Source organism: Tetrapisispora phaffii, chromosome 7 (assembly GCF_000236905.1).
Source record: "Tetrapisispora phaffii CBS 4417 chromosome 7, complete genome".
Classification (NCBI taxonomy): Eukaryota; Fungi; Ascomycota; class Saccharomycetes; order Saccharomycetales; family Saccharomycetaceae; genus Tetrapisispora; species Tetrapisispora phaffii.
The window spans coordinates 692,533-709,427 of NC_016526.1; the positions used below are offsets into that span (position 1 = coordinate 692,533).

A 16,895-nucleotide genomic window follows, 5' to 3' on the forward strand; every position below is an offset into this window, starting at 1 on the left:
AATTGTGTCCAAAAATGGATTATTTTTTTAATTTTAAAAGTGAAGCAAACTAAGAAAAATCAATTAAAATGAATCGTTGCATCTTGTAATAAAAATGTCACCTATCGATAAAATAATATTATTGAGAAAAAATAATTGTATTTATGACATAGTGTAAAGTTGCAATATTTTCTTATTCAAATTACAATATTAACCAACAGAATTTATCTCACAGATTAGGGTTTATTGGATTATCTAAGGAATGCTATAAAGTAATGGTAGTAGATTTCTCTAAAAATCTCAATCAATGCCACACTAATTTACTTACTTCTTCGTGAATAAAATAAAAACTTTAAACTTTTGAATATTACAAAAATACCCAAATTTCTTCTACTTTGATAAAATCTATGTGAAAAAATGTTATTTGAATAAATATCAACGACAGTCAATAATATAATATAATACTGTGGCCTCTAAAAATCAATTGGAACCAAAATGGTATGGATATCAATGGATATTAGCTTCTAACATAGTTGATAAATAAAATGTTGACTTAAATACCTGCAAAATATAATTCCGAGTTGGACAACTCCAACATTGCTATTTAACACCTTGTTGCGTATTCTATCCTCACAATTAGTCTAATTTAAAAATATCTAGCTTTTGGACTCTTTTTTTCTTACATTCGTTAGGGCATGTGTTGTGATTGTAATTTCTTATTGCTTGCCTTTTGGCCAAACGTGAAATAACTTTTCTTTGTTCCTAAAAGTTTATTCTCATTCAACAAAATTATGCGACTTTAATATTGGTTTATAATTTAACAGTGAAAACAATACATTAATCACTTCATAAATGTTTTAGCCTTGGTTGTGGAGGCTTGGTCGTGTGCATTTGCTTGTGGTATGGGACCTAGTCTTACTATACTGTGGTTTACTTTTAGAAGTAACACATTCTGAGTCTGAAGATAAAGTATCCGACCGTGAAGTGACAGAGTTGCTGTTCTCGCCGGACAAGGGGGCAGAGGTTGGAGCAGACTCCGATGGTGTGTCGCCGAACGTGACGGAGTCCCTGTTCTGGCTGGATGTTGAAAGAATTGTTTCGCTGGTTTTTTTGGATGCCAAGCAGTCTGTAGTTTATGTTTATCTATTTGTCCTTTCTTAGTATTAGGTAAACGATCATGGAAATTTTTGTCATAGTGGCTGTTCTCATAGTGACTATTTGCTAAATAATCATAGTTAGGATGTAGGTTTACATTAATGTGGCAATCATTGATTTGGGAACTAACTTTTGCATCAATTGTTGTTGATTGGAGAAGCATCAGAATTGTAACTTTTTTTTTATAATTTCAAGAATTCTATAAAGCTGGTATTAGGGCATCACTGGCTCAAGTGCTATCTATTTATAAAAATTTCTGTTTGATATCTATTATTGGTCTATCTTTTCGTAACTTTAAGATGGATAAAATAAAGGGACACAAGAAACATATTGGTTTTACATCTATGAGTCTGTTTATATATCTATTCGTTTCTTGATATTTTGATCAGGTTGTTGTTAAAATTAGCCATAAATTCATATTATTACAAGCAGATCGTTGCAACACTAGGTATCGAGCTAAATTTCTGTGAATTGATTTGTTACCGTTGGTAGTGGTGATGTTGTTGGTGCAGCTACCAGAATGAAAAACAAAAAATAGTTTTGAAAGCCTATTTTGTCAACAACATCATACCTCAGCAACGTTTGAACACCATCTGTCAGTAATAAAAATGACATTCATCTAATATAATACCCGTGTTCATATGACGAATTATATATATAGCGACACACTCATCGTCCATTGCATGCTGTCGCTTACAGGGATTATAACAGGTAGTACACGGATTCTTCTATAAAAAGTTGAATAAGAATTCCATATGGAATAGATCTAGAATCGCCTGTGATTACAGATCAAAAAACTGCTCTTGAATTGCTGCAATGACAGGAAATGTTATGTATTCATTGAAGTCGGAAACAAGTCGACTTATTAGTTACTGTAAGTTTTCTGTAGTTTCCTCAGTATTGGAGCGTAGAAGTAATGCAAATTGATATAGTTGATGAAAATTCGATGCAGGGAAAGAGAGAATGAATTGAAACTTTCGATTGTTCCTTATCAATTCTGCATACCAGTTGCAAGTGTTTGAGGAGCAAGAGATACTTTGTTGAGTTTCATTAAGGTGTACGCCATTAGTTAACTTGTGCTAATTATAATACTAGGAATTTTGTTTCAGAGCTCGAGGTCTTAATATATATATGTTCGTATTGGGATACTGTCGTTTTCAGTAAGAGAGAGATGGTGTCGTTATTGTTCTTTCCCATTTCTTATCCAAGATGCAACAATGCAACGAAGCCTCAATCAGAAGATTACTTGGAGATATTGTAGAGTAAGATTATATTATTATTGTATTGAACTGTGTCGTATTTAATTTATATATTTCCGTACAAAAAGTACGTTTATTTTATAAATAAATGATCATATGTGAAAGAATAAGGGGTATAATTAACTGCAGTATAATATGGATTGTTGTGTTTATTTTATTTAAAAGCAATAATTATAAGCCGCTTATAATAAGTAAGCAGCGAAAGCAGCGGCACCAGCACCGACAGCTAATCTAGCGGCACCGTTTTCGGTTTGGACGGAGACGGTAGCGTTGCCCTTGGTGGCTTGGATTTGACCGTCGGTGATTTGAGAAACAGCAGCGACAGTGTTTTGAGCAGCGGCGGTGGTGGCTTGGATTTGGCCGTCAGTGATTTGGGAGACGGCAGCAACGGTAGAAGCGGCAGTAGCAGCTTGGACCTGACCGTCACCAATTTGGGAGACAGCGGCTCTGGTTAAAGAAACAATAGAGACTAAGGCGACAACGGAGGAGAATTGCATTTTTAAAATAATAGTAAGCGAGTGAAATGAATTTATTTGATACTGGTTTTTTTTTCTACAGTATAAGAAGTAACGGAAATAAACCGAAAGGAAAAAGCAAGAAAGTGTGTGTTAGAACAATTGAAAAAATGAGAAAATATATCTGTTTATATATGAATGATAAATGGTATGTTTGTTGTAAGAAAAGTATCATGGTATCGAGTTGTGTAAAAACATAAAAACAAAAAAACAAAGAGCTCATCGTTCTCAGTCATTGAAGATTGACAGATTCTAGAAACGCAAAACACGCTCCTAATACGGTACTTTTCTACCTGAAACCATCAATCAAATTATGGAAGCATCAACACACACACAGACAAGAATTGTTTCTGGCATTTTGCCACAACGATATAATACAATTGCTAGACGGACGGCATGGTCCTTCTATAGACACAGGCATGACTTAGTTTGTTTCTTTGTTGTAGGCTTCTTAATCAGGATAGTTTTACCTGTTTTGAGAGAACCCACGGTCCAAAAGGGAGCGCAGCTTGTTGACGTTTGCTGTTTTCGTCGGCGGAAGCGTCCGAAGAAGAGAGCAGGTTCTGGACGCGGGGGGCCCAGTAGACAACAGCGATAGAAAGAGTTCTGGCTCACTTTTTTGGTCGAGAACAAAGACCATAAATAGAAACACAGGCCTGATACAGTAAGAACAAACCGTGCTGGCGGAAACTGTTTCACAAACAGACACAGCAACCACTGTTGTTTTGTTGTTTTCGTCGCGTGATGGTTTGGAGTTCTGTACGGAGATTTCCGCGGTAAAACACAAACAACACATAAACAGCAGGAAATTTTTTCAAACACAGCAGTTGCGAGCTGAAGATGAGGCGCCGTAACTGCACGGCACCGTCTGGACTGTGCCATCCATTTGGATTGGAAAATAACGCATTTGCTTCAGATAGCAGTAGTTGTGAACCGGAACAGGAACATGTACATGTTAATAGCTGGTGTTGTTGGTTCTTAATTGGAAACATCTATTTGGTGCAGTTTTGTCTCAGTTACTGAAATGGGTGCACGCGTTTGTTTCTGTATGGAGTAGTATGTCAATAGACGGTACCAATACATGCTACGCTCTTTGGGATGTGTTGTGTTGTTGCACCGGCATATGGTTTAGTCACTTAGCAAGCACAGAAAGATATATATATTTTTAATGTTATGGTCTCGATAGAGTTATCTGAACCTCTGGTGTGACTGCAAACACTCACAGAATCTCCATCTCGATGAACTAAAAATAAATATCAGCAGTTTGTATTTTCTGTCCTTGCTCTTTCGATAAGATTAGCATGAATCATCGTAAGAATATTGTTGTTACCTGTTCTTTAACATTGACTATTAAAGAAGCATCTCAAGTGTTACAAAACTATACAGTTTGTGTCATTGTATACCATCGTATTCCTTGTCTTCACCAGTATAGAATACAGACGATGGCAATGGTTGTTATAAACAAAGCAGGCTATACATTTTTTACTGACATCGCAATATATACTTTGATTATAATTTAGTGTTCCGTGGAAGCGATTACAAAAATGGACCCCCCGTTAAACACTAACCCTAACCCGAGCCCTGATCCTGGTCCTGATCAGGGCGCGCTTCACATCTGCTCACGTCCTTATTTCCGCTCAAAAACGCTCTGTTCGTCTAAAAAGAGGCAAAAATAAAATAAAAAGAAACGAGGAAAGAAAAAAGAGAATGTCAGATCTCATCACGAAAATTTATTTTATTTTTCTAACTTCTCGAAGACAATAGAAATACGTAACTGTCTTGTCTTGTTCTTGTAGACAGTTCCCACCTTGACTGCCTTCTCTATTTTACCTACTCAAGAGTCAGCAAAAGTTCTCATCGAGTATAATTAGTGAGAGAGATATTGTTTTGCTATATACTGTATTTTTTCTTTTCGGTAGAAATCGTTTTCAGAAGAGCTTGTATATTTTAGTTGCAGTATAATAATAATCCGAAGACCCACGAAAAGTTTTTCAGTCGAGTTCCTATCAATCAATGATCTTGCTTCTCTTTTATTATTCTATTTCCTTCTGAGTTTTCTTGAAGCCTGCATTCATCAATATCGCCATCATGAATCTCATCAGAAAATAAACAACAACAACAGCAACAACATAAAACAAATACTATCCCGCTTCGTGTTGAACGAGATGGTGATGGTGGTACGATGGTGCATGTAAACTTAATGTCTTCTAGATATAATAAATAAACGGATTAGAACGGAACTTTGATAAATCTGTTTGGTCTCTTCAGACATGGTCAACTGCATATTTATAAAGCCTCTTCTCATTTAATGGTGGGTGCTTTCAGATGCATTTTTTTTCCCAACTTTTTCATACTGTTCCTTTCGTAATCAAAATTTGTGACATATTTTTCTCGTGTTTCTTCCTATCTATGTTTTTACTATATATACACTCATCAATAATTAAATCTATATATCTACATTCGATTACTACTCTTCTTATTGTACTTATAAGTATTTGTTATCAATCCACCAATTCGTTGCTTATACCTGTTTGTTGTTCTTCAGAATTCGTCGAAAAAAATATTGTTGAATAAGGTTTACATATTTAACAATAATAAATGAACTATGTCTGAAACAGATATTGATGATAAAATACTATTTGATAGTGACCAAAAAACTACATACAGTACATCGGTGAACGCAAACCCGATGCAATCTTTAGATAATAAAGCAAAAATTAGAACCAGATCTAGAAGAGGTTCTTCTTTAGGCAGAATTGACCTTGGCGATACTGTACGAAGCCTTGGCACCATGCCAAGCTCGAAGCAAGAGAAGAAAGCCTCAAAAAATAGACTGAAAGTACTATCAATGGAGTCTAAAGGTGACAGAGATTTGTTGAAAAAAATTTGGATCTCTTACAGAGAAATGGCTTATCGTAACACATGGTTGAACCCATTGATATTGCTTCTTATTGTTTATTTCATGTATTTTACGTCGGGAAACAGAACGGAAACAAATCCATTACATCAATTCATGTATATATCCTATCAAATTGGGGATACCGATCAATATGGTAAGGGCATAAAAGATTTATCATTTGTATTTTTCCATATGATTTTTTTCACGTTTATAAGAGAATTTCTAATGGACGTAGTCATAAAGCCAGTTACTATTTATGTCTTAAAAGTAACTTCTCCCCATAGGATTAAGAGAATCATGGAACAGGTATACACAACATGTTACACAGGTGTGTCCGGTCCATTCGGTATTTACATCATGTACCATTCGGATTTATGGTTATTCGAAACGAAAACCATGTATGTCACATATCCTGATTTATACAACTCCTATCTTTATAAGTTATTTTACTTAGGTCAAGCGTCATTTTGGGCTCAACAAGCTTGTGTTTTGGTCTTACAATTAGAAAAACCAAGAAAAGATCATAAAGAACTAATTTTCCATCATATTGTCACTTTACTATTGATTTGGTCTTCATATGTTTTCCATTTCACAAAGATGGGTCTAGCAGTCTACATAACTATGGATGTCACTGATTGCTTATTAGCTTTATCCAAAACATTGAACTATTTAGAATCCCCATTGGCTTCTCCACTGTTTGCTTTCTTCTTCGCCACTTGGTTGTATTTGCGTCATTACATTAACTTAAAGATTCTTTGGTCAGTACTAACGCAATTCCGTACAGAAGGTCCATATATATTAAATTTTGCTACTCAACAATACAAATGTTGGATTTCTTTACCAATTGTCTTTTCATTAATTTTTGCACTACAGTTATTGAATGTTTATTGGGTTATTTTAATCATTAGAGTTCTTTATAGAATCATCTTTTTAGGAATCGAAAAAGATGAAAGAAGTGACAGTGAATCAGATTCAGAAGAAGACAGTGAGGTTTCATCTGAATCTGGTGATTCAGAAGGTGAATCTCCAACCAAAGCAAAAAAAGCATAGAAGTCACCCACTAAATTAAGGCTAGATAAATAATTTCGACGAGCAAAATTACCATTATAGATCAATTTTATGTATCATAAATATACTCACCAATATGCATAGATAACCATTTTTTATAGATTAAACCAGAGAATATGTTACGATTATACTTTATTATTTTATGTTATTTTATATACAAGATTATGTAATAATGTATAATGAATTTTTTCAATTAGTTCATTTTGGAATTGTTATTCATATTCACAGATTTTTATATATATTTTTTAATTTGATGCCTTTTGTAAACGATTCTTTAGACCACGTTCTCCAGCCTTAGCCAGGACACCAAGTAGTAGATTTACAGATCTTAATGAATCATCATTACCGGGTATTGGGTAAGTTACAATAGAAGGCTCAGAGTCGGTATCAATAATACCAATTGTTGGCACTCTAGCTTGCATGGCTTCATTCAATGCATTTCTATTTTCGGTAGGATTTAATATAACAAGTAAGTCTGGTTTGACAATACCCGTTTGTTCTTCTGGAGATAATTCTCTACCTGTAGGTCTATCTAACATATCAACTTCATGTCTTTCCCAAGATGACGATATTTCTGTTGGGTTAGTTAAAGTACCAGGAATCCACCTTGACGAGACATAATAACCACGAGTTCTTTTGGCAGCTTCGTATAAGGCTTTCTTTTGACCTTCTCTTGTGCCTAAAAATAAAACGATACCGCCTTGTTCAGTGATACCTTCCACTACTTTTGCAGCTCTCTTCAAATAATGTAATGTCTGATTTAGATCTATAATGTGGATTCCTTTATATTCGCCGTAAATGAAAGGTTGAGTAGATGCCCTCCATAACGCAGTAGACTGACCTAAATGGACACCTGCTGCTAGCAGCTTTGACATTGTCATCTTTTCAGGTAAACTAGGAGAACTTATATCTTTGTGTGGAAAATATATGTCATGGATATTCGCTCCCAATTTTGCAGTGTGAGACGCATGCTTTAACTGTCTTAAAAATAATTCCTGTGTAGTGTAAGGTTTATCCCTTTGGGAAGGAATTAAATATGGGAATTTCTTACCATTGATAGTGTTAGAACCTTTGAAAGCATTGATTGAAGAAGATAAAGTAGACGACGAAGAGTCTATATTGTCCATATTTAGGTTATCAGTCTCAATAATTTTATTGGATTGAGAATATTTCTTTAAAAAGTCAAATAATTCTGCATCCAATTGCTTTTCTTTCTCAGTTAATGGAGTTTCCAAAGTATCTGCCAAACCTTCGATTTCTTCTACCGGGGTAGCTTTTAATTTCTTTAGGCTCTCAACAAGTTGATCATTGTATTGTTTTTGGCGTAATAGAAACACATCGTCTTCTTCTTCAGTAGAATGTTCTAAGTTACTAACACTAATGTCACTAGATTCAACTGGGGTGGAATAACATCTAATTGATTTCAATAACAATACACGCTTGGCTGAGCTTGAAGGTATATTTCTAAACAGCAAAGAAACTGACATGTTTATTCAATATTTTTTTTAATACCTAAGAACTTATCTTGGAAAGGGAACCTCTGAATATTATTTGTTAAGTGTTAAAATGATAGTTGCTAATAGGCTATTGAATCGTGCAATTACGCATGTAAAAAAAATCACACTAATAACACCAATTAATGAAAAAAGAAGCTATAATCTTTCTGAATTCAATCCAATTACTTCAAACCTATTGTCTCTAAGCAGATGACTAACTTCTAAGTACTATAATGTTAATAAAGAACTGCTTTTAATTAACTTTATCGTAATATAACTGTTCCATATTATCGAATATTTGAAATATTCATGGTTTTAATTTTTTGAAAAGCTATGGCTAAGGTTTCAAACAAAAGGTAAAAAGGCCACGGGTAACAACAAGATATGAAGATTATTGATTACGAGGACCAGTTCATTATAAGAAAGATTGATCAAGATAGATCACATATTTGTTATATCAACTCATATATTTGAGTTGGTTCACTGGAGTTGAGTAGAGAGATACAGTTATTGATAGGCACTAATAACACAATTTTCATTGTAATCTATTTTCTAGTATATTCTTGATGCATGTGTTCAGAAATTGAACAAGTTATTACCGATCTAATATCTGAAGATCCTTACAATTGTGATAAATCAAGAGTACTGGTGTTTGTACTGGGTGATGAGTCTCGAGTAGCGTTTGAGAAAATAGTTCCTGGAGCACTCCAACTTAATTCATCGATTGGGTCAGTACTGAGAAGTCGAAACGATATTGATATATTGTTTTTGAACAAACCTCAAGTATTATTTATGTATTTGATGAAATTAGATGCATTAGAGAATGGAAAAGAGTCAATAGACTATAATTATATTATCTTTTACGGGTTAGATTGTCTAATCAAAGAAATTAATAATAAAAATGAAAATCATGGACAGTTTGATTTAGAACAAGTTAGGTTATCAAACTTGATTTATAATATTGCATTCAGAATTAAAAGAAAACATTCATTGAAAGGATTGAGATATATACCTCTACGTGACGATGAAGAAAACACATCAAACAGTCTACGTAAGATTGAAGAGTACTGGGAAACAGTATGTTAAGAAACTATCACTACAAAGTATCGACATGCATGCATACATATATTTATAGCTTTATAGCCTTATAACTTAATAAAGAAATATTCAACTTTATTGACTGATGTTGACCTATATAATAATCAACTACTCCATAGATCTCCTAATTTTTCCTACAATACAAACGTAAAAGGAGTGCACAAGTGAAGACTTGACTTAAATAGGATGTTACACTACAAAAAATACAATAAGCAAAAACTGTACTACTACTCTACATACAATTAACTCGGTTGTTTGCTTGATTACTTTTCATCTTGTAATAATGTATAAAATCACATTCAGCAAAAATAAAGATTCCTCTGAGTCAATTAACAAATCATTATTTAATTCAAATAAATTTTCACAAATGACAATTACCTCGTCACTGTGCAAACAACAATTTCTGTTTGAGTTCATTTATTCAGGTATCATTTGTTCAAGAATTCTTTGAGGTTATATTCCGATTTCAATGCAAGTAGTTATCATAAGCAGATGTAGAGAGGTAGAGAGGTAGCTGCGTTACTGACTGATGTAGAAATCGTTCAAAGGAAATATTCTAAAAAAAAGGACTTGTTACAGGTTACTTTTACAACAAATGTTTGAAGATGCTTGTATTGTATTATATTGTATTGTATTGTCTTTAGGATGTAAGAACAAACGGACAAACGAAATTTCACAAAAAAAAGTGAAAAATTGAAAAATCAATTTGAAGGAATTTTTATTTTCGATTTTGTTCAATCTATCATTACTTTTGATGCTTTTAATCAACTATGGCATGGTCTTCTTCTTTTCTTATATCCCTTAGTTAAATGCGTCTGTGTATAGTCAATCCATTTATAAGTTAGGTATATCCTTTTCCTTAGCAAAGATAAGTAAAAAAAAATTGAAACAATAACTAACAAGTATTGAACAAGACTGCAATACGCCGTTACTAACCCGAACTCGTTTGCAATGGATAACGAGGCTCATATTGATTCATCGATGAGTAAAGATACTAATCCTTTTAGGAATGGGACCACTCAGGAACTAGATTATGCAATCGAGAATGATAGTGCCAGCGGGCACTACAGTGATAGGAATGAGGATGATATTAATGATACTATTGATATGTATAACGAAATCGAAGAGAAAATTGAAATTGTTACTGAGGAAGAACAAGAGCAAGAATATGGATCTAACAAAAAAAATAATTATAAGTCAATGGATCCAGGCAGAAGTCCTTCTGAACTGGCTGCTAATTTAAAAAAACATATAGAAAATGTTGTGACAGTCAATGACGAGATATTAAATGCATCTGTTAACTCTATTAATAAAACTTCATTGGATAATCCAATTCAATTCAAAAGAGTTTCTTCATCGTCGGTATTAAGTGAACAATCGATTTCGGACTCTAATGAAGATTCACAAGCAGGAGATGTCACAGTCACTAAGAATAACGATATAGCTACTTCAAGTGTAAATGAAATATCTACATTGGAAGATAACACAGAATCAACTATAAAACAGTTAAATTCTTTGAATGCGAAAACTAATGAAAACCCCGTATTAACAAATGATAAAACTCCAATTGAGATAAATACGCATACTCCACAACTACAATCTACTAGTTTTAATTCGTCATTGGGAAACAATAATCCAACAGTATCAGATTCACAAAATGATAATACAACAGGCAACTTTGATAAAAATAGTTCATATAAGACGCCATTACCAAAATCAAATTCTGCTTCTTCAAACGCATCTCATCATAATAATTCAATCATTCCAACTTCAAATTCCAACTCAAAATTGCATTCAGCCACACCATCGCATTCTAAAAAACCTTATATTAACAATAGTTCAAATTCTACACCGAAAATGCCACCTATTAGTCCTTCATCTTTGAATGATCAAAATAAAAGAAAATCAAGTAGCTCAAGAATGAAAGGTGTCTTTTCTTCTTTGGTTCAAAATATAAATATCAAGAGAAACCCCAATGGCGAAAAAAGAAAATCAACTAATAGTGGTGTCAGTTCAATTAATAGTGGAAGCAGCAGTAATTTGAAAATATCAACTCCTTATAATGCAAAACATGTCCATCATGTAGGAATAGATTCAAAAACTGGTGAATATACTGGTTTACCTGAAGAATGGGAAAAACTTTTAACTTCAAGTGGTATCTCCAAAAAAGAACAACAACAAAATTTACAAGCTGTAATGGATATAGTCAAATTTTATCAAGATGCAACTGAGAATAGTGGAGAAGATAAAACTTTGAAGACATTTCATGTTAGTGCCAACCCACCTGGCGCCACCCTTGCGTCAGCTTATAGAACGCCATCTTCATCATCCGTCAATAAATTTTCTTCTCCTTCTAGGACTTCTGCAGTCGAGGATTTATATTATTCTCCTGATGCACCACAAGTTGCACCATTTTCATCCACTTCAAATAATTCGACGCCTAGTTTGAAACAGTCATCATTCATTAGCAATATGAAACCTGAAATTAATAGATCAACTTCTTCAGCAGGATCAAAAAACAGCTCTATTATTAAGAATAATGTTATCCCAACTAATGACAAATATATTCCAAGCAGACCAGCTCCTAAACCGCCAAGTTCATCTGAAAAGAATAGCCTATTTTCTGAATTGCACGAAGCTCCAAAAATTAAAAAACTTTCCAAGACATCAACTCAAAGTTCACAAACAACTCCTCTTCGTTCTGCAACTGTACAGAAGGAGCAACATCCACTTCCACCCATTCCTAACAAAAATGGCACACCTGCAAAAGAAACTGCAGGAGATGCAACTGAAACTGCAACTAAAGCAATTCCTCCTATTCCAAAACCAATAAATGTACAAAAAACATTGTCACAAGAGAGTTCCAAAGAGACAAGAGCAAAGTCACTTGAAAAGAAGAAGGAAGAAAGAGAAAAAATAAATAAACTATTATATGAAAGGTTGGTAACAATTGTTTCGGAAGGTGACCCAAGTAAACATTATAAAGATTTAGTTAAAATTGGTCAAGGGGCATCTGGTGGCGTTTTCACTGCTCATGACTCAAGGGATGAAAATAGATTAGTCGCAATTAAGCAAATGAACTTACAAAAACAACCTAAAAAGGAACTAATTATAAATGAAATTATTGTCATGAAGGGCAGTAGACATGAGAATATTGTCAACTTTATTGATTCTTACTTAATGAAGGGAGATTTATGGGTAGTGATGGAATACATGGAAGGTGGTTCATTGACTGATGTTGTTACACATTGTATATTAACTGAAGGTCAAATCGGTACTGTTTGTAAAGAAACTTTAGGTGGTCTTGCATTTTTACATTCGAAGGGTGTAATTCATAGAGATATCAAATCCGATAATATTTTACTATCAATGAACGGTGATATTAAATTAACTGATTTTGGCTTCTGTGCCCAAATAAATGAAGTTCATTTAAAGAGGACTACAATGGTTGGTACACCTTATTGGATGGCCCCAGAAGTTGTTTCAAGAAAAGAGTATGGTCCAAAAGTTGACATTTGGTCTCTTGGTATCATGATTATTGAAATGATCGAAGGTGAGCCTCCTTATTTAAACGAAACTCCCTTAAGAGCTTTATATTTGATTGCAACCAATGGTACACCTCAACTAAAAGATCCAGAAAACCTAGGTGAGATTCTAAAGAAATTTTTAGACTGGTGTTTAACTGTAAACCCTGAGGAGAGAGCTACTGCTTTAGAATTATTAAGCCACCCATTTATTACTGATCATGCTGATGAAAAAATATCATTATCACCACTTGTAAAATTAGCTAGCATGAAAAAGTTATCAGAACAAATTGAAAGTGAAGAAGAGGAGGAAGAAGAAGAAGTTGATGATGATTTGGAAGATTCGTAATAAACAATATACTAAAGGACATATAGACATATATAACATATACGATATTACTAGCAAAGTAAAAATTATTTAATACATTTAAATATCATTTAAAAATTACTTACTTAATTTATTAATTGAAGAATATATGTGCGTTCATTTTAAAAAAGCGCCAAATCTCACAGAATATCAATATTATATTGTTTAGTGATCATCAAATTATGAAATCAGTCCTCAAATATATACTTGAATGTAAATTATATTTAGTTATGCTTTAATAGTTTATTCTTAAGATGATATTTTTAACTACTCCTCCTCTTTAGAGTCATTATTAATCTTTACTTCTGATTTTTGATTTTTTACTTTTGATTTTGGATCCTCAGATTTATTTTCAAAATCAAAACTCGAGTCATCTTCGTTTTGAAACAAATTCGGAGATTCTTCCTTTTCATTAAAATGATCATCCACGGTCACTTGTACAAAAAACATCTTAACCTCATTCATTCCCTTATTTTCAAAAGCGTATTGATTGAAGGCAGGCACTTGAAAAGAAGAACCTTCTATGACAATAAATTTATTGTTTGATAATGTAACCTCAACTACACCTTGAATGACATAAAATGTCATAAAGGTATTATAAGATTCACTTAATTTTTTTTTAGAGAACATTGGTAATTTTAACATACCGCTTGCAAAATGTTCTTTATGTTTATCGAACATAACTTCTAGAGAGAAATTTTCATCCTTAGTTTCCCTAACTTGTTCAGATTGTGATAAATTTGGAGCAAATGCTACTATTTCATCGTTTTTAGACGAATCACTTACATTAATATTTGCTTCCAGTATGCCTCGTTTTAACCATTGGCTATTAGGTACCGAACCTGACTTAATATCGTTCAAAAGTTCTTTATTTGGGTTAAACACATCGCTATCCTTTGGCTTCCTTGGTCTACCTCTCCTTTTCCCTGTTGGCACGTAATTATATGGCCTGGTCCTAGTTGTTTGCTGCTTACTTTGCTTCTCAAGTCTATTTGCTTCAGCTTCAGCTTCATCTTCATCCACGTAATCATGGGTGACAATTTTTTCAATCTCCAATTCTGGCTTTGTTGTTTTCCTTTTGTATACAATTTTTTCGTTCCTCCAGTATTCTAATGGGGCTACTTTAATTCTGTTAGATCTTCTAATTTTGTTCCTATCAAGAGTTTCATCCTCCTTATTACCTAGAACCGCAGCTGCTTGACTTTGTATATATTCTTCATCACTGTCCTCTGTTACAAAGCTAGAATGCCTTCTTTTCTTATTTGTAAGTTGGATCGAAACATTGGACGCATCATGTTTATTTGCACGATCTTGAATCCTATATTCATCATCGCTACTAAAGCTATCGTCACCAGAATCAGCATGTTCTTCAGATGACACTTCCTCTTGAACGTAATCTCTATCCTCTTCACTCAGCAATTCAAATTGGTAATCAGAATCGTCTTTAATTTCATTCTCTAAAATCGCATTATCAGAAGTATTAAATGAAGTTTCGTTTCTACTTAAATCATCATCATTTTCATCGTCTGCTATCAGCTCTGGGACATCTCTATAATCTGCTTTACGTAATTTGTTTGGTGTTAATTTTATTTCTTGTTCAATTGTTTCAGTATATTCATCGCCCATGAGTTCGTCATTTTTTGGTGTATATTTTGGGCGAGGTAAAACAATATCTTGATCATTAGATGAAGTTTCATTTTTATCAATCACTTCTTCAGAGAAAGTATTATTATTATTATTGTCAACATTTGACTCTATATTATCTTCTGGAAAATAATCATCTGCATAATTTTGTTCTCTTTGCTGCCTTGTTATTTCGGATGCCTCATTTCCAAAGTCGTGAATACTTGATTCTCTTCTCGAAATGCTACTTCTCATATATGGAAATTTTGGAATTTTGAATCGACTTGCTTGATCAACAGCTTCAGGATTTGTCAATACGCCGCCATTTGATGATAACTCATTTCTATTGGGAAGATGATTATTTAGATTTGTATTTATTGTAGTTTCAGTGTCATCGTTAAAGAATTCATCGATATTTTCCATGCTGTATTCATCTCGTTCAATATTCTGTTTAGCGTTTATACCAGTCTTTCTGGATCGTACACCTAATTCCATATAATCCATCTTCTTATTTTGTTTTAATTAATCAACAATGGCGATGTTAATGAAGTATTTGTTTATTATCTTTTTTATTTTCCTCTGTTGAACAGATCAGTGTTAAGTTATTTAACACAAGAAGTTGCAACTAATTACTATTTCTTCTACATACTTCTTATTATGAATTGTACTGTTTAAAATCTAATAATTTAAATGAGATCAACTTTTTAATATCCACTGTTATTATTACATTGTATAATTAATATGAAGTGAAGTGTAAATATTAAATATGCAATTACTTAGCTTGCACGCGTTCTTCGGGTAATTAAAAGAGATCCGATATTTAAAACTCTATTGATGTTGTTACATAGTGCGATGAGATGCTATAGTTTAATAAGACATATATTAAATTAAATTAACTTTTGATAGAAGTCCATAAAAGATAGCAATCCTAGTTTTACTAGTTGCATATATATAATACTTCCCACAAAACAAACAAACGAAGAACACTGACACACGCACACACCAGAAGATGGAAAACAGCACTTCAAATATACCTAATGTTTATCATATTAATAAAACTTTATATAGAATTCAATGCAGATTGAATAAGTTTATCTACCATTTCCTTTGCGTACCCAGGACCATAGTTATGACATATTTCATTACCTTTTAAATGTTCCATTATATATACCATATTAAAATCGAGATCTTCTTTTTTCTTTTGCAGATATTCCCAAGTTTCTGGTATTGATAAAGTATCAGTGGATTCTGGTGAATCGAAACGGAGCTTTTCATTATGCTTAGTTGTTATATGTTCAATGAAGTTTGTTTTTGAAGAGAAACCTTGCGCTGTTGTTAAAGTAGTTGCATTACTTGAATCTGATTTTAAATAATCGCTATGCAAAATTAATTTTTCGTTCATCGCTTTTAACGCTGCTATTTCATTAATGAGAGAAGTTTTGGATTGTTCTGAATTTTGTAACTTAATTTCCAATTCTTTTATTTTGGCTTCTTTTCTATTTCTAAAAGCTTTCTGAGCATCCCTATTTTTTTGTTTTTTAATCTCTTTATCTTCTATCATTGAAATGTCATCTTCAGGACCATTACTGGTCGGTGTATATTTCATAGTTATACGTGAATACATAATATTATCGTTATTGTTATTACCAGCATTGTTATAATTAGAGTCTGCAAAACCTAAACCATCGAAACCATTACTACTTCCAGCAGTGATACTATTATCATCATGGACATATGTTACATTATTTAAATCCAAACCATTATCAAAAATATTATTTTCAATAATTTTTGATAAATACGTATCTTCTCTTTGTTGTAATAAATCCATTTCGTTTGACTTCGATTCTTCTTTGATTAAGTCATAATTATAATCACTGAATTCACTCATATTAGTTGTATAGCGTAATAAAAA

At 33.0% G+C, this 16,895-nt stretch overlaps 9 protein-coding genes across 9 annotated transcripts; 3 read left to right on the forward strand and 6 right to left on the reverse strand.

The window, feature by feature from the left end:
• Positions 1-820: 820 nt before the first annotated feature.
• Positions 821-1,297, reverse strand: TPHA0G03230 (uncharacterized protein; the record flags this gene model as incomplete). The annotated part of the gene is made up of 1 exon (XM_003686549.1): positions 821-1,297. One exon carries the CDS (start codon positions 1,295-1,297, stop codon positions 821-823), a length of 477 nt encoding a protein of 158 aa, XP_003686597.1.
• Positions 1,298-2,575: 1,278 nt separating this feature from the next.
• On the reverse strand, positions 2,576-2,890 carry TPHA0G03240 (uncharacterized protein; the record flags this gene model as incomplete). The annotated part of the gene is made up of 1 exon (XM_003686550.1): positions 2,576-2,890. One exon carries the CDS (start codon positions 2,888-2,890, stop codon positions 2,576-2,578), a length of 315 nt encoding a protein of 104 aa, XP_003686598.1.
• A 423-nt stretch (positions 2,891-3,313) lies between these two features.
• TPHA0G03250 (uncharacterized protein) lies at positions 3,314-3,790 on the reverse strand (the record flags this gene model as incomplete). Its single annotated transcript, XM_003686551.1, has 1 exon — positions 3,314-3,790. The coding sequence occupies one exon, from the start codon at positions 3,788-3,790 to the stop codon at positions 3,314-3,316; it is 477 nt and encodes a 158-aa protein (XP_003686599.1).
• A 1,723-nt stretch (positions 3,791-5,513) lies between these two features.
• Positions 5,514-6,857, forward strand: TPHA0G03260 (TLC domain-containing protein; the record flags this gene model as incomplete). The annotated part of the gene is made up of 1 exon (XM_003686552.1): positions 5,514-6,857. The coding sequence occupies one exon, from the start codon at positions 5,514-5,516 to the stop codon at positions 6,855-6,857; it is 1,344 nt and encodes a 447-aa protein (XP_003686600.1).
• Positions 6,858-7,120: 263 nt separating this feature from the next.
• On the reverse strand, positions 7,121-8,362 carry MRP4 (mitochondrial 37S ribosomal protein uS2m; the record flags this gene model as incomplete). The annotated part of the gene is made up of 1 exon (XM_003686553.1): positions 7,121-8,362. The coding sequence occupies one exon, from the start codon at positions 8,360-8,362 to the stop codon at positions 7,121-7,123; it is 1,242 nt and encodes a 413-aa protein (XP_003686601.1).
• A 579-nt stretch (positions 8,363-8,941) lies between these two features.
• Positions 8,942-9,457, forward strand: SHU1 (Shu1p; the record flags this gene model as incomplete). Its single annotated transcript, XM_003686554.1, has 1 exon — positions 8,942-9,457. The coding sequence occupies one exon, from the start codon at positions 8,942-8,944 to the stop codon at positions 9,455-9,457; it is 516 nt and encodes a 171-aa protein (XP_003686602.1).
• Positions 9,458-10,420: 963 nt separating this feature from the next.
• On the forward strand, positions 10,421-13,342 carry STE20 (mitogen-activated protein kinase kinase kinase kinase STE20; the record flags this gene model as incomplete). Its single annotated transcript, XM_003686555.1, has 1 exon — positions 10,421-13,342. One exon carries the CDS (start codon positions 10,421-10,423, stop codon positions 13,340-13,342), a length of 2,922 nt encoding a protein of 973 aa, XP_003686603.1.
• Positions 13,343-13,627: 285 nt separating this feature from the next.
• On the reverse strand, positions 13,628-15,487 carry MIF2 (Mif2p; the record flags this gene model as incomplete). Its single annotated transcript, XM_003686556.1, has 1 exon — positions 13,628-15,487. The coding sequence occupies one exon, from the start codon at positions 15,485-15,487 to the stop codon at positions 13,628-13,630; it is 1,860 nt and encodes a 619-aa protein (XP_003686604.1).
• Positions 15,488-16,043: 556 nt separating this feature from the next.
• On the reverse strand, positions 16,044-16,871 carry YAP3 (Yap3p; the record flags this gene model as incomplete). The annotated part of the gene is made up of 1 exon (XM_003686557.1): positions 16,044-16,871. One exon carries the CDS (start codon positions 16,869-16,871, stop codon positions 16,044-16,046), a length of 828 nt encoding a protein of 275 aa, XP_003686605.1.
• Between the last annotated feature and the right edge of the window lie 24 nt (positions 16,872-16,895).